Source organism: Rattus norvegicus, chromosome 7 (assembly GCF_036323735.1).
Source record: "Rattus norvegicus strain BN/NHsdMcwi chromosome 7, GRCr8, whole genome shotgun sequence".
Taxonomy (NCBI): Eukaryota; Metazoa; Chordata; class Mammalia; order Rodentia; family Muridae; genus Rattus; species Rattus norvegicus.
In genome coordinates, this window is record NC_086025.1 from 19,752,314 (window position 1) to 19,769,551 (window position 17,238).

General features: G+C 44.0%; 1 protein-coding gene across 2 annotated transcripts in view; it reads left to right on the top strand.

The window, feature by feature from the left end:
- Nucleotides 1–17,238, top strand: part of Bpifc (BPI fold containing family C) — a 57,456-nt gene that overhangs the window by 16,032 nt on the left and 24,186 nt on the right. The window contains exons 3-7 of one of the 2 annotated variants that reach the window (XM_008765224.4): nt 1,054–1,174; nt 4,963–5,091; nt 7,221–7,376; nt 7,501–7,564; nt 9,766–9,826. In XM_008765224.4, the coding sequence (XP_008763446.3) occupies nt 1,054–1,174; nt 4,963–5,091; nt 7,221–7,376; nt 7,501–7,564; nt 9,766–9,826 (531 nt within the window). 2 annotated transcript variants of the gene reach the window in all.

The following is a 17,238-nucleotide window of genomic DNA, read 5'->3' on the forward strand; positions in this document are numbered from 1 at the left end:
CTTTATACTATGTCTTTACAACCACCTATTACAACAGCAGCCACAGCATTTCAATAGGCTACTATCTCTTCCTCCTCTCCAGGGAAGATCGATCAACTGGGATGAACTTAAAGGGAGAAAGGCAAAGTTAACAAATATTAGCTTTTTAAATAGCATCTATAATTTGGCGTATGTGTGTATGTGCGCATGCGCGCGCATGTGTATTTAGATACGTGTGACACGGTGCACATGAGGAGGTCAGAGGACAACTTGTAGTAGTCTGTCCTACTGTGTGGATTCTGGGGGTCAAACTCAGATGGACAGGTTTGGAGGTAACCTCTTTTTCTGCTGAGTCATTTAGCCAGCCCCGGGACTTACTTTTATCAGGTTCTCTTCAGCCCACAAGCTCAGAGCAAGGTGTTCTGTGGTGCTGCCAGGCAAAGAAATTAGTAAACCAAACAGAAGCAGTACTAGTCACTTCTTCTGAGTAAGGTGGTCCCTTGGAGAATCTGTGCTTCCTTTCCACTGAAAAACGGAACCCGGTAAGCACGCAACCTGCTCACTTTCTTTTACTGGAATTTCACTGGTTCCCCAAGCCTCATGAACCTTTTGCCAAAACATCTGAGTTCAAAGAATCTGGAAAGAAAGAATAAAAAGAACTATGAAATTGAAATTGGCCACAACCCAGATTCTGGGCCAAATTGCTCGGAATTGGCTCCTAGCTCCCCAGAATCCATACTTTCTTAAGCAAAAATTAACAGATCGCATATGATATACAAGATGTGCCTGGCAGTAACGACAGCATCCTTCAAAGACTCCTTCATGTTTCCGTCACAACATTGGGCATGCAATGAAAACTTCTCATGGTAGCCCCGTGGTCTCAGACAAGCTCCTGCACCTCTCTTAAATCTAAAGTTTCCCTATGTGGAGCCAAGAATACAACACCTCTTTTGTAGGGCTATTGCGTTCTTCTCTGACATCCGGTCTTGCTCAATGTCGCGTCTATAGGGTTAAAGATATTGCATCACCGCCATCTTCCTTGTGATCAACAAACACTTCCTGCATCCCTCACAGGTCTTCAAGTTGGGATGGAGATACTGGAGCAGCTGGCAAAGGAAATCGTCATCCCAGATTTGAACGGTTCTGAGTCTCTTAAGTTTCTGAAGATCGACTATGTAAAGTACAACTTCTCAAAGTAAGAGAGTGGCACAAGGGGTTGGGGATTTAGCTCAGTGGTAGAACGCTTGCCTAGCAAACGCAAGGCCCTGGGTTCGGTCCCCAGCTCCGGAAAAAAAGAAAAAGTGGCGCATGCTGACTTAAATCGCAAGGGGCTCAAAACCAGTGGGGGAATCTATAGCAGCCCTAACTTATTTATCTTCTTTTTCTATTTCATCTAAGTTCTGACTTCTATTCCCAAGTTTGCCTCATAGCTCAATATAGCTAATATGGTTCCAACCGTCTGAAGTATATTTCATGTAGGTAAAAGGGGAAAATCTCTTAGAAGCCCAGTTGCTCTAAGTTAACTTAACCTCAGCTATGCTAATTTTCTTTTTGAGGTTTTGTCTGAGGCTCTAAGGTAAGCACATTCCATCTATACAACTTAGTCTCATGTCCAGAGATGTTTAGGGAAGGGGAAATGGGTATTTAAATGGCAACAGGGACCTAATAAGATTGCAGAAAGAGGGGAGCGATGTGTTTACAAACTTGAGATCAATCCTAAAGGGGGAGGGGAGAACAAGTTTCCTATGTATTATCTAGCATTAGAATTTACCATTTGCCACAACACTTTTTCAGTTCCCTTTCGCTCTAACACTTTTGGTAACAATCTCCCTGGTGATTTATAGAAGGCGATGACCTTCTATACAATCACAAGGTATCCTTGTTGCAAAAGAGATGGTACAAGGAAATTTCCCTTGCAAATGCCCTCACCTGCAGTAAACCAGCTGTTCAACCTGTGTTTCTTGAGCGCCTGCCTCACAGAGGGCTTTGTTCTAGACACAAGGAACATTATAGTGAGTGCAGGTGTAAGTCCTTGCCCATGATGGCCTGTGGAAGGGATGGGCAGTGCATCTGTATCTGTAAGGATAATCATTTAACTGTGGTGATAATGACATGGCAGAAAAGCGCAAGGAGTTAGGTGCTGAGAGAGATCCTCAAATTAGTTGCTGACATGTGGAGACACATCAATACAACTTTAAACCACTACTGGGCATTTGAAAGGGGACTTGTGTAACAGAGAAAATACATTTTTACTTACTTAATTTTAACTCAGAAAAGCTGACTCTTACTCAACCGTAATGGTGCATGCTCATAATTCCAAAACTACACCAACCAGGTGAGGTGGCACACACCTGTACTTGGGAGGTAAAGGCAGGAAGGTCAGGAGTTCAAGATCATCCTTAACTATGTGTCAAATTCAAGGGCAAAAGGGGGATACACAAAAGACCAACAAATTAATGTGTAGACAAGCTCAGCATAGCTGATTGTCCGGGAGAACACATAATCATTACACACTGAGGGTGGCTCTTCCCACCCCTGACAACCTAGCCTAGAAACTTTCTAAAAGACATGCCCAGAGGTTTGCCTACAAGGTGATTCCAGATCATATCAAATTGAAAGTCAACATTAGCCATCACAGTATATATATATATATATATATATATATATATATATATATGTATGTATATGTATATGTATATGTATATATATAGTATATATATACACAGTATATATATATACACAGTATATATATATATATATACACACACATACATATATATAAATACATATACACACACACGCACGCACACCACATATATACATATATATATGTGTATATATATAGTCTTTTGACCCAGTAATTTTACTTCTCGGCGTCCTCCCTGGGAACGTTTAGTCCACAGTAATATGTGTGTTCCCAGTGGCATTGTTTACATAATGGGAACGGTCTAGAGAAGGATTTTGGAGTATTCTGTAGCAGTTATAAAGAATGGATTAGCTAGGTGTAATGGCTCAAATCTTTAATTCTAGACTCAGGAGGCAGAGGCAGGCACATCTCTGTGTTCAAGGCCAGCCTGGTCTACATAGTGAGTTCTAGGACAGCCAGGGCTACATCGACTCTGTCTCAGTTAGAGACAGAGAGACACAGACAGAGGGGAAGAGAGAATGAGATAGACCTTATGTGTCAACTGAGTGTATTTAAAGCCCACTAAATGAATCTCTGCCATTCTCTTCCCACAGTGGGACTGAGGTATATGATAGAGGACAGGTAGGAGACCATGAATAGGGAAGGAAACAGCTGCCTCATTTATCTGTTAGCAAAGGTATGTTTAGACTTTTCACAGTCTCAGGTCAGAGCGACCTTTTTCCTATGCAGCACCTAGGCGTGGGTGAACTCATTTCAATGTTGTCTTTGCATCCTCCCTGTGAGGGGCACTTCTTTTTAAACCACTGACTGGAAGAAGGTTAACCACCTTGCTTGAGGTTGTACAGCTAGGACAAACCTTGACTCCGGGTCGAGTGCTCATTGTATAACATGCAGTGGCATGGCCCGTGGTTAGGAGGAGTCTGAAATCAGATTGCTGAGGGTTCCGGATCTGGTTCTACCACTCACAAGTGACTTCGTAGGCCTTTCTTATATTCTGATTTCTTATATCTGAACTGGAGCTTACACATGCACCAGAATCCTACAGGGATACTGTGGGGGACACACAGCTTGAGGTAAAGTGGTTACCAAGAGGCCAGGCAGTTGGGGATCACCCATATCACAATAATTTGTCATTGAGCATGTAGTTTCTCTCTTCATGGATGACAGGCAAACCCCACTGCCTTACAGGTTCCTGGGACGACCTGTTTGACAGCTCAGGGAATCTTGCAAGAAATCAGCTCTACTCAGCAGCTAAGCTAGGGAAAGCTCACCATATGGGAGCACCTGGAAGCAGAAGGAGAAAGGCAGGCTTTGTTGTTCCAGTGAGTGGAAGTGGGGATACAGATGATGCACGTGCCAAACGCCTGCCAGTGTATGACAGTGTATCTGACAGTCCCCTAGAAAACAACAGTTGCTTCATCAAAACAATGGATGGCATCCCCTCTACAAAGTGGTGACACTGGTATTTAAAGAAATAAAAACACAATGGCAGTGTTGTACCTGTTTTTTTATTTTAAGAAAACACAAAGGGCTAGGGAGACCCCCTCAGTGGGCAGCCAGAGAAAGGAGGCTCACTGGCCTTTGCTGGCCACCAGCCTGCCTTCAAGTCTCTCATCTTCTGTATCCCCACTTCTACTCACTGGAACAACAAAGCCTGCCTTTCTCCTTCTGCTTCCAGGTGCCCCTATCTGGCAAGCACTTTTCCTAGCCCAGGAGTTTAGAAGAGCTGATTTCCTGCAAGATTCTCTGAGCTGTCAAACAGGTCACCCAAGGAACCTGTAAGGCAGTGGGGTTTGCCTGTCATCCACGAAGAGAGAAACTACATGCTCAATGACAAATTATTGTGATGTAGGTGGTCCTCAACTGCCTGGCCTCTTGGTAACCACTTTACCTCATAGCTGTGTGGCCCTCACAGTCTCCCTGTAGGACTGTGGTGCATGTGTAAACTCCAGTTCAAATACAAGAAGATGGGAAGAAGATGAAGCGTAATAGAACAGAACATCTGAGTCCTCCTCTGGCTTCAGTATACACACACTTGTGCATGCATAAATGCACACACACACACACACACACACACACACTAAATTTTTTATGAGAAATAGATTGATTATTTATGAATTTAGTTCTAAGCTTGATTACTTCGTCCCACAACTAGACTCAGGGGCTTCTTGCTAAGAGGACTCATGAGACCGTGTGCAGACACCCCACTAGAGAGCTAAGAGAGCTCTTCCTCTGTAGGAATTTGCAATCTCAGAGCAGCTCCAGCCTTTCCAAACTCACTCGCCTTATCTATGTCCAGAAGCATTGCCCTCACTTTCTTGTTTCTTGTTTTACAGCATAAAAATCAATGCCTTTTCATTCCCAAACACCTCACTGGCCTTTGTACCTGGGGTAGGAATCAGAGCTCTGAGCAATCACGGCACTGCCAACATCAGCACCAACTGGGACGTCAAGGCTCCACTTTTGTGAGTATTCCACGAATGTCCTGTACGGTTAAGGGGGAAATGGAGATAATTCGCTGCTGTTTTCTATATAAGCTTCTTTCTCTCCGTACCCATACTTTCTCAAGAACAATATCAGGTGAGTGTTGGCTCAGGAAATCCCTGCTTTGAAGGGAGGTGGAAGAAAGGTGCCCTCTTATAGAAGTAGAGGAACCGAGCATTTAAGATTTCCTAAGACATCTTAAGTCCCATCTTTAGTTCCAGAACTAGGGAGGCAGAGCCAGGCAGATCTCTGTGTGCTCAAAGCTACCCTGGTCTGCAAAATGAGGATGGCCAGGGAGGACAGACACACTGAGGGTCTGTCTCAAAATAAATAAAAAATGTAAGAAACTTCATCGTCTATTTTCCAATATGACTTATTTTTGTCTCTCATTCATAAATAACTACTACACCAACTTGGTTTTTATGTAATCCCATTGCTTTTGATGAGTCCCATCCAAAATATCCATTGTAAGACAATACTTTTATGGTCTGACAATGTTGCAAAGCACATCAAACTTGATGCTATCTATGTAACTATGTATCTATCATTTGTAAGTGTTTCTTTCTCTGCATATCGTTAGGAAGGATCCGTTTGTTTTGAGGTTTGCTTCATTCTTTTTCATTTCCAGGCAGTGTCACATTACATGAGGGTAATTGTTTATTTATGAGATTCCCCTTCCTGTAGTTTGCTTTCAGAATGTTTAGGTCTGATCACTTATGTTGACCCTTCATAGTATAAACCAAATTGCTCTGAACCTTCTTTGTTTGTGCCAAGAACATGTATCTAAAGGCTTCTTGGTGTCTATCATCAAGAGTAGAAGTCTTGAGTGGCAAGTATTGTGTTCATGAGAAAAAAAATACAAAATTTGCATCCAGGCCAGAAAAAAATAAATCCTAAGAACTTGAAGCCGACTGGGAGAAAAAAAATTCCTATATACTCCATCTTTTCAGTCTACTGTCCTGTGCCAGATGTTTAGTTCATTTCCCTGATTGCAGGGTCAACTGATGGAATGGGCTTCCTGTCTCACATGGAGGTTGGATGGTAGTAGTTAGCTTGAGCTGCACTCTTCTCCAATCGAAAGATCCCTGTGCCCTCACATAGAAGACAAAGGGTTGAAGCCAGGTGTGGTGCCTCAATATCTGTAATTCAAATACTTAAGAGGCTAAGGCAAGAAGACTGCTGACAGCTCGGGCTATGTACTGAGTTCTTGACCATCTGGGTTACAGAGTGAGATCACATCTGAGAGAGTAGAAAACAGAAAAAGGAGGAGAAGAGAGGGATGAAGGAGAGGAAGGAAAGAGTAAAAGAAGGAAGCTGTTGGATTGGAGAGATACTCAGTGTTTAAGACCACTGGCTGTTCTTGCAGAGAACCCATGCTGGATGGTTCATGACTGCTGACCCTGTTAGACACCTGTATAATAGTGGGGGAGGGTGTTGAATTCAAAGTATACCTACAAACTGACTTCTGTAGACAAGTCTTTGACCCAGTATGTAAGTTTGGTCTGTCTTGATTAGTACCTCAAAATAACACATTCAACTATTCACTAAGGTACTTTGCAACCATTTATTGAGTGCCTGTAAATCATTTCCCCAGTCTAATAGATTCCAGATAAACAGCATGTTCCCCCATAAACAACACAGATTCATATACTTCCTCACTTCTTTGATGGTTTAGCAGTCATGTGTTGGGGAATTATTCTGTGGAGGGCCCTCTGCAAAGTCTTAAGTAACATATGATCCACTGCCTCAAGGGCTCCCCACATGCTAAGCATCCCTCGCCCAGGTACACCCCTCCTAGGTAAGGTGTTTACCCCTGGTGTTCCCTCTAGAAATGAATACTGTATGTAAATGGTGCCCCATCTTGTCTTAGCCACAGCAGCACCAGAGCACTCGGTACCACACAAGCACAGCATCCCCCACTGCCCGTTTCCACTAGACACCTCATTCATTCAGTAAGCATTCATTCGGCACACACGATGCTCCTGAGTCTGTCACAGGTATTAGGGACCCTGATATGAACATGACAAAGTCCTTGTCCATAAAGAGTGCAGCGGATCCATCTCCATGTACAGCGCAGACTTGGGTAACCTTTCCCACTCTCTCCGAACAGCCAAGACTCGGGAGCTGCCGATCTGTTTCTCTCTGGAATCTACTTTACCGGCATCATCGTCTTCACCCGGAATGACTTTGGTCACCCAGCTCTGGAACTGCAAGACTGCCATGTACAAGTGAGCCACGCCCGAGTCTCATTTTCTGGAGGCCTCAGGTGAGTGACAGCAACGAAGTGGAGAGGCCCAGCCCTGAGCCGGAACTTCCGGCTACCATGCAGAGAAGTCTCCCACTGGTGTCTGCTGGTCTCTGATAAGCTCCCGTTTTCATTTCTCCCCCAGTGTCCTGTATAACTCCTTTGCTGAGCCCATGGAGAAACCCATTCTGAAGAATTTAAATGAAATGGTGAGTGTTCAGAAGCTAGACAACCACTGTCAAATGGTATCAGCTGGACTATCATACTTTGATAATTTTTATCTTAATACTTATTGAGCATTAACTGTGTGCTAAGTATCCAAGATACTTTCATTCATACTAGTGTGTGCAATTTAATAATTTCTCATGGTTCAAGCATTGTGGCTGGAGACACAGAAATGAATAAAACTACATTTCCCTTCTTCAAGTTTCCTACCATAGGATGGACAAGCATTTTGTTCCAAATGGAGGCCTGGCTAGACTATGAACTACTGAGAAGGAAGGAAGGAAGGAAGGAAGGAAGGAAGGAAGGAAGGAAGGAAGAAAGAAGGAGGAAAGGAAAGGAAAGAAAAGAAACAAATATTAGTCACTCTAGAGGAAAACAAATTCAAGCTTATAAAGCAATACTCGAACCAGGGCTTGAATTTAATACGTGGTCACGTGACAATGAGACTGACCCTGAAGAGATTTAAAGTACAGGGAATTTTGTTTATTTAGGGAACTGGCCCTCGAAATATAGGTAAAATTTTGGTAGGTGGGGAATGGATGAGGGATGGCAGGTATTCCCGAGAAATAATTAAGAATAGATTTAAAAGGTAGAATAAGTTAGGTTGCCTTCTAAAACACTAAACGTCCTGAATCTAGGAATCAGGGCTTAAAGGAGGGAAAGGTGGAATTGGCCATGTTCTCGATTCTTCTCACCATACCTACCATGAATCCCTTTCTCACATTTTGGAGAGATTAAGGACAAGGATAAAGGGAAGTGGAAAAGAAAGATGAGGCGGGAGCCCAGTGCCGGCTAGACAGCAGGTGTTTAATGATTAATGCACTCCAAAGCATGAAGCAGCTTGCCCAAGGGGACTGTAGAACTGGTCAAGGTGCCCTGAAGCTGTGTGGCCTTCCTTTATGCCCATCTGACAGGTGGCAACTACCAGTGAATATGGACCCTGAAAAGGAACTTGGAAATAGTGTTTTAAATGGAGTGTGGTCCTGTGGCCCCTTATAGCAGGCTGATGAATATGAATTAGGGGTTAGAAGTATGGCTCAGTTGGTAGAGTACTAGTATAGCATGCACAAAGCCATGTGTCTGGTCCCCAGCCAGCATCACAGTGTGGTTGAGCATACCTGTAATTCTAGCTCTTGGGAGGTGGAGACAGGAGACTCAGAAGCTCAAGGCCAGTACGTTTGAAACTAGTCTGAGCTACATGATTTCTTGTCTCAGAAAAAGGCAGCAACAGAGTTACCAAATACAGAGTGTGAGCTACAGTATCCTATAGTCTCTTATCGGTTTCTCCTCACAACCGGAAGAGGTAAAGCTAATAAGCATGTCCATGTTGCAGTGGGGAAACTGAGAGCAGAGTGAGAGTAAATTGCCAGTGGTTTCCACTCTGGGGCCTGGCTGCCTAGCCTCTGCTAAAACCACCGTGCTCTGTGAGGGTTTGTGAGCACATGGCTAACACATCTGTGTTTCCAACTTAATAGTTTCTCTCTATAATATACTTTCCTGGCATCCACTCGTTCAGAAATACAAAACAGGACTGGGAGTGTCTCTCAATTGGTAAAGAGCTTACTTGATGTGCATAAAGTTATGTATTTGATCCCTACCATCACATAAACTGGAGATGATGAGGCCCACCTGGAAGGTGAAGGCAGAAGTTCAAGGTCAAGGTCATCTTAGACTACATAGCAATTCTAAAGTTCAACATGGGCTACATGAAATCATGTCTCTAGGAAAGGAGAGGGAGCGGGGGCAACAAAGTCCTAAGTAGATTTCTAATCATATGGCCTCTTTAGTTAGCCTAGGTAAAAGTGAAGGTTCCAACTGAAGCCACTTCAGGCAGGACTTCGAGCTGCTGGTGCAATGGGAGGCGGGGATACTCAGATAGGAAAGACACAGCTAGTGTGGGAGCAGGTTCCTCTGGTGTGACGCCAAGAGTGTGGACAGAGCACATGCCGTAACATGTCTAGGAAGAAAAGCCAAGCTCTTTTATGGAGTTAATTGGGTGTGGTTCCAGTCACTATGGGACTCAGCCAGAACTCAATGACATACTGCCCATACCTGTGGAGTCTGAAAACCAAGAGCATCAACTAACTTCAAGGAGTGTTGCCATGGCCACAGGGATAATGTCTCCCAAGCAGAAGGCTTGTTTTCAATATGGTAACATGATGTTTCAAACGCTCTTTTGGTCCAGCTTTGTCCCATTGCCATCAGCCAAGTGGAAGAGTTCAACGTCAACATCAGCGCGCTGGAGGGTGAGTCTTGGAACTGACTTCTGGATGGTTCTCTGCCCAGCCTCAAACCTTACCGAGGTCTTTTTCTAGGCAACAACCTGCCCATTTGTCACTCATTCATATTTTTTCTTTTCTGCCTGAAAGTTGGAGTTCCAGACTCTGTATAGGACAGTGGACAATCCTTGTCACAGCGCATGCGTGCACTTCTTGGCAACCAAGCAGCTTCGTTGCTGCAGCAGAGAGGTGGTTCACGGTGATACACAGGGAAGCTAGGGAGAAAAACCTCTCCCTGGCTCTACCCCAAGCTATGGCACGAAATCCAGCTTCTTGGCCAGGTTATCTGCCCAACCTTCTCTAACCCCATCTGGGCTGCCTTCAGGATATATCAGTCCCCCCATCAGGACTCATTCTGCCTCCCTTCTCGCACCTTGGCTCTGCCCACACCGACCACTCTACGGAGAAGACCCTCCACTCTTCCTTCCTTCATTCCTTTGACAGACCTTTACTGGGCCCCCACTTCACACCAGTACTTTTCTGGTGTCCACAGACTTCCTACCCTTCTACCTTCTCTTGTCCTTTTCATTTCTTTTTTTCTAAAGACTCAGCTTAAGAGGCCTCGCTTCCTCGCCCCATAGAGAAGCCTCCTCTTGCATGCTACTTCATACATGTCTCTCTTTGCATCCCATCCATTTGCCGACACTGTACCAGAGCGCTTAGATCACCTGAACATTGATCTTGGGTGCCCGAGATACACAAAGCCTAGGAGATAGAAAACCCACCTTCGTGGGACTACCGGGAGGAAGCAATAAATGAGCGGGAGGAAGCAGTAAACGAGCAAGTAAAACCTGTATTAGGGACATTAAGAGTGATAAGAAGAAAAAACAAGGGAGGGTCTGAAGAGGAATCTCTGTTTTCGATAATGTGATTAGGAAATACACCACTGAGCAGGTGACATTAAAGGACGAGCCCAAAGGAACCGGAAAGTGAATTTCTCCCCCACTCCAATTCTGGGTTGTCTTGGTCCTTTTTCCGTGGCTGTGATAGAATACCAGAGGCTAGGTGGATTTATAAACAATAGAAAGGTATTTTTCTGATGGTTCTGGAGGCTGAAAAGTCTAAGATTAAGGAGTTACATCTGGTAAGGGTTTCCATGACGAGTCTCGGCATGGCAGAAGGACAAGTGACAGCACACAAGACAGAAGAAATCAGGTAGGTTTTTAACAAGCCTACTCTCAAGTCCACTATCTAGTCATAGATTATTCCAGAGGCCATTGCCCCATGGCCTAGTCACCTCTTAAAGTCCCACTTCCCAATACCCATTCTGCTGGCAGCTAAATTTGTGAGGTTTAGAGGGTGTTCAAATCATAGCCTGCCTGCAGAAGAGTCAGGTAGAATAGATCATGGCTCAAAGGCCGAGAGGCAGGAATGTGCTCAGTGCATTGGAGAGACGATCGAGACCACAGTAGAACCAGAAGAAGGGTGTGATTGAGAGGAGTTCAAGAAATGAATTTGTCAGAGAGGAGCCTAGCATAACTGTCACCTAACAGCTGACTGAAACAGATGCAGAGACCCACAGCTAAACATTAGGTGGAGCTCAGGAATCTTGTGGAAGAGTTGGGGGAAAGATTGAAAGACCCAGAGGGCATAGGGACTCCACAAGAAGACCAACAGAGTCAACTAACCTGGACCCTTGGGCCCCACCAGAGTCTGAACCACCAGCCAAAGAACATACAAGGGCTGGACCTAGCCCCTCCCCTGCACATATGTGCAGTTATTCTTCATGTGGACCCCCTGACAACTGGAGCAGGGGCTGTCCCTGGCTTTATTGCCTGCCTATGGATCCTGTTGTCCTAACTGCGCTCCCTTATCCGGTCTCAGCTGGAGATGTGCCTAGTCCTGCAGTGACTTGATATGATAGGGTGGGTTGGTACCAGGGGAGGGGGCTAGGGGGATTCAGTCTTTTCAGAGGAGAAGGGGAGATAGTGATGGGAGGGGCTGTTGGGGGGGAAATAGGAGGAGGTGGTCTGCAATGGGGATGTAAAGTGAATAAATTAATGGAGAAAATAAATGAGTTTCCAGGTGGGGGAGGAGGTAGTTAGACTTGTCAGGCACCTGGGACACTGTAAGGTCTAACTCTTAATTTAAGACAGTCCCCTCTGGTGTCCAGGATAATAATAGACAGGAAGGAGGAGTGAGGTGACAACAGAGAAACCATTTAAAACGGAAACCAGAGCAATGGTCCACACGAGCAAGGACTGCAGCTAGCCTGGCAGAGAGTGTCAGAGAGGGAAGATGTGTTCCTAATCTGGACATACCTTTCAAGTAGACAGCAGTAATGGCCAACAGATCAAATGTGGGTTAAAGGAGTATTCAGGAATGACCTCAGGTCACCCCCTGAGCCAAAAGAAAACTTTGTGGTCAGATCATCAGGTCAGTTTCAGGAACCTTCTTCCTGTACTGGATTATAATTTCCTGGTCATGTGTCTGTCCCCTCCTCCTCCAGACTCTGAATTCCTAGAGGCCAGGAGCTTTGCTCAAACATCAGGCACAGGCCAATAAATACTGAATCGATGAGGGATAAAAGGAAACGGGCAGTGAGACAGAGGATGGAGAGAAAGGACTTGAGTGGATCTGAAGGGCAGGGAAGGATGTTGAGACACAAGAACTGTGTTATGCTCCTTCTTCCCCAAACCTCAATGCCTTTACTGTGAGGAAATCCCTATCCAGATCCCCTCACAGAGGGGTGATGGGATCTGTTTTGATTGGGCACTTTTAGAACATTGAAAAAAGCTATATTTAGGGCTAGAGACTAAGAGTGCTGGTTGTTCTTGCAGAGATCTCAGGTTCTGTTCTCAGCATCGACATCTGGTAGCACATAACCACCTATAAATCTAGTTCAGGAATTCTGGTGGCCTCTTCTTGCCTCTATATACAAAATTTAAAAGCCACAGTGACGTAGGATAGCACTGTTCTGACTAACTTGGCCAGCTGCTTCACCTCCTCCTGCTTCTCACCCTCATCTATGGCACAAACCAAACATGATATGAAAAAAGGTATTCTTTCCTGACATTCCTTGGGTACCTTCCTGGATTCTGGAAGGAATCTTCAGACCACAAAGTACAGAGTATGCAACAAAGTGCTCTCCCAAGCCAAATCATAGCCCACCTGCTGCACTGACATCATCTCAGGCAAAGCTGCTCTTCCAAGCCAAATCATAGCCCATCTGCTGCACTGACATCATCTCAGGCAAAGCTGCTCTTCCAAGCCAAATCATAGCCCACCTGTTGCACTGACATCATCTCAGGCAAAGCTGCTCTTCCAAGCCAAATCATAGCCCACCTACTGCACTGACATCATTTCAGGCATAAAATCTTTCCTCCCAGTGACCCTGCTCACTGTTAACCTGCCCCTGCTCACTATTATCCATCCAATGCCAGAGGAAGCTTCTCTGATGGTGACTGGATAAGGCACTGATCTATGATTATATCTAAGTGTCATTGAGAATCATTTTATTGCTATTATTTTTTAGACCAGTAATGTTTGGTTTTACCCTAGTCTCTGGTTCTTGGTTACTCAAGCAATATCAGATATTAGCTCTGACTCTTTGAGTGGTCCTTAAGTCAACTCAGAAATTGGTCGACTACTGCCACAAGTTCTATGCCACCATTACCCTAGCATATTTTGTAAGCAGGACAAATTATAGGTCAAAGATTTTGTGGCCGAGTTGGTGTCTGGGTTTTTCTTTTGGTAGCCTGCCGAGTACCTTCCTGCACCATAAACACTAGAATATACATGAAAGATTCCACGTAGGCACAGCTCTATTTCTCCATGTTCAATGAGTTGTGGGGCTGTCACCCCCCTCAGGAATAGGGTCCTGCATCCTATCATTGTCTTAGGAACTGCCTGGATGGTTTGGGGCTTTCTATGGGAACCCCTTGACCAACAGTTCAATTGAATGCGACCCAGTCCTTCTACCGGAAGCGTCATTTGGTGATGAGATGGCTACTTGAGACTCCGTATCTCAGTTATTAGGGGAATTTATTAAGATCACCTTCACATGTTTTAGGAAGTTTCTAATGCACTAGTTTTCATATCATCCCTCACGTGCCCCTCGATTTCACCTTTCTTTCCCTCCATTCTCTCCTTCTACTCCATTTCCCCTCTGGTTCCCACCAGATACTCCTGTTCCCATCCCCACATGCCCCCAATTCACGCGTAAAACCTATTCTATTTCCTCCTTCCAGGGAAATCCATGTGCCCACCCTAGACCCTTCCTGTATACCTAACCTCTCTGGGCCTAGTGACCGTAGCTTGACTATTATATATTTAACAGCTAATATCCCCATATAGTCAAGTACATACCATATTTATCTTTCCCGACCTGGTTTACCTCACTCAGGATGATCTTCCCATAGTTCCATCCATTTGCCTGCCTATTTCATGATGTCATTTTTTTCCTTTTTTTTTTCGGAGCTGGGGACCGAACCCAGGGCCTTGCGCTTCCGAGGCAAGCGCTCTACCACTGAGCTAAATCCCCAACCCATGATGTCATATTTAAGGGCTGAGTAAACACCCCATTGTGTAAATATGGGTACCACATTCTGTTTGTCTGTTCTTCTGTTGAGGGACATCTAGATTGTGAAAAACCACAATGATCATGGTTGAGTAAAAGTCCTTTGTGATTGGATGGAACATCCTTCAGGCACATGGTCACTCCCACCAGCAAAGAAGGATTGTTCTGCTTGCCCCACATCCTTGTCACTTGCGTTATTAATCTTAGCCATTCTCACGGATGTACGATGGCGTCTCAAAGTCGTTTTGATTTGCATTTCCCTAACAGCTACAGATGTTGAACATCTTTGTGTGTTTCTCAGCCACTAGAGATTCCTTTATTGACAATTATTCTCTTTTTTTTTCTTTTTTTCAGAGCTGTGGACTGAACCCAGGGGCTTGCGCTTGCTAGGCAAGCGCTCTACCACTGAGCTAAATCCCCAACCCCAATTATTCTCTTTTTATATCTGTACTACATTTGGGGAGGACATATGTAGCCCTGGCTGTCCTGTAACTCACTTTGCAGACCAGGCGGGCTTTGAACTCAGAGATTCACCTGCCTTTGCCTCCTGAGTGCTGGGATTAAAGGCATGAGCCATAATTCTCTGATACCTGTACCCCATTTTTAAATTAGATTATTTGGGCTTGTGATATCTAACTTCTTGCGTTCCTTATATATCTTGGATATTAGTGCTCTCTCAAATGTGGAGTTGATAAAAAAAATATTTTTCCATTCTGTAAGATGCCACTTTGTCAGACTGACAGTGTGTCCTTTGTCTTACAGAAGTTTTTCAGTTTCATGAGGTCCCATTTATTAATTGTTGATCTTAGTGGCTGGGCTATTGGTGTTCTGTTCAGAAAATCATTTTCTGTGCAAATGCATCCAAGGCTGTTCCCCACTTTCTTTTCTAACGGGTTCAGTGTATCTGGTTTTACGTCGAGGTCTTTGATCCACTTAGACTTAAGTTCTGTGCAGGGTTTTATGATAAATATGGATCTATTTTGTATTCTTCTACATGCAGACATCCAATATGACCAGCACCATCTTGTTGAAGATGCTTTCTTTTTTCCAGTGTGTATTTGTGGCTTCTATACCAAAAATCAGGTGTCCACAGGTGTGTGGATTTATATGTGGGTAGCTCCCGAATAATTAACAGAAAGACCTATTAAGTTTATTAACAAACTTTAAGCACTCTGACTGGCAGATAGTCATCTATTCTAACTTCCTAAGCTATTTCCCAGCCAAAGGCCTTGTGTTACTTGCAGCGTGAATCTGACTCTGGCTTGCTCTGCTCCGTGTGTCCTCATGTCTGCTTTCTATTGCAACCTCATGGCCAATCCTTGGCAACCTCCTCATCATGTCTCCTCCTGGACCCGCTACCTCACGGTCTCTCCATGTGGTCTCTCCCCCTCCTTTCTTTGCGTTCCTTCTCTTACCCCTCTCTCTACCTGGGACCCCTAACTGGGATCGGAAGTCTAACCTTCCTATCTCCTCTGCCCAACTATAGACTAAAGACTGATTAGTTCTTAATTAACCAGCTAAAGTTAATTGAGGGTCATTCTTTATATAGCATTGATACAGATGGTTCACTAATTCTGACAGTGCTAGTGTCTGGATTGTAACGAGATCTCTGGGCAGAGAAAGCAGCAGCTAAATATACAGTGTGCAAGGCCACCCCCCACAGAATGCCAATACCATCCCATTTGTGTTACTATAGCCCTGTCGTACAACTTGAAAGCAGGGATGGGGAGACTCAGCAGTTCTTTGATTGTTCCGGATTGCAGGATTGTTTCAGTTATCCTTTTGTTGTTGTTGTTTTGTTTTGTTTTGTTTTTCCCATATGAAGTTAGGAATTGTCCTTTCAAGATCTATAAAGACTTGAGTTGGAATTTTGATGGGAATAGCTTCGAATCTGTAGATTGCTTCTGGTAGGATGACCATTATTCTATATTAATCCTACTGATCCATGAGCACGGGAGACCTCTCCATCTTATGACATTTTCTACAATTTCTTTCTTCAAGGAATAGGTTTTTATCATACAAGTCTTTCGCTCATTTGGTTAGTGTTACCTCAAGATATTTTCTATTATTTGAGGCTATTGTAAAGGGTGTTATTTCCCTGATTTCTTTCTTGGTTCACTTGTAATTCATATATAGGAGGGCTACAGATTTTATTTTTAGTCAATCTTGTATCCAGCTTCTTTGCTGAAAGGGTTTATCAGTTGTAGCAGTTCCCTGGTGGAATTTTGGGGTCACTTAAGTATATTACCATCGCTTCTTTCTGTCTTTTAGTCTGGATAAGGGTTTCTCTATCTTGTTGATTTTGTCAAAGAACAAACCCGTTATTTCATTGTTCTCTTTATTTCTATTTTGTCGATTCCAGGCCCCGGTTTTATTATTTCTTGTCATGTATTCTTTTCCGGTGTACTTACTTCTTCCAATTCTAGGGCTTTCATGTGCGCTGTTAAGTTGTTAATATGAGATCTCTCCCCTGTTTTGTTTGTTTTGTTGTTCCGTTTCTTACACAGTCACTTAGTGCTATGAACTTTCCTCTTAGCACTGCTTTCGTCCTGTGCCATAAGCTTGGGTGTGCGGTGCACTCGTTTTCATTCAATTCCAGAAAGTCTTTAATTGTTTTCTTCACTTCCGTCTTGACCCATTTTTCATTCAGTAGAGAATTGTTCCGTTTCCATGGGTCTGCAAGCTTCCTGTTGTCTCTGTTGTTGTTGACATCCAACTTTAACCCATGGTGGTCCCATAGGATGTATGGAGTTACTTCAGTTTTCTTGCATCTACTGAATGAGACTTGTGTCCACGTATGCGGCAGTTTTTTGAGAAAGTTCCATGAGGTACTGAGTAGTAGATATATTCGTTTGTGTTT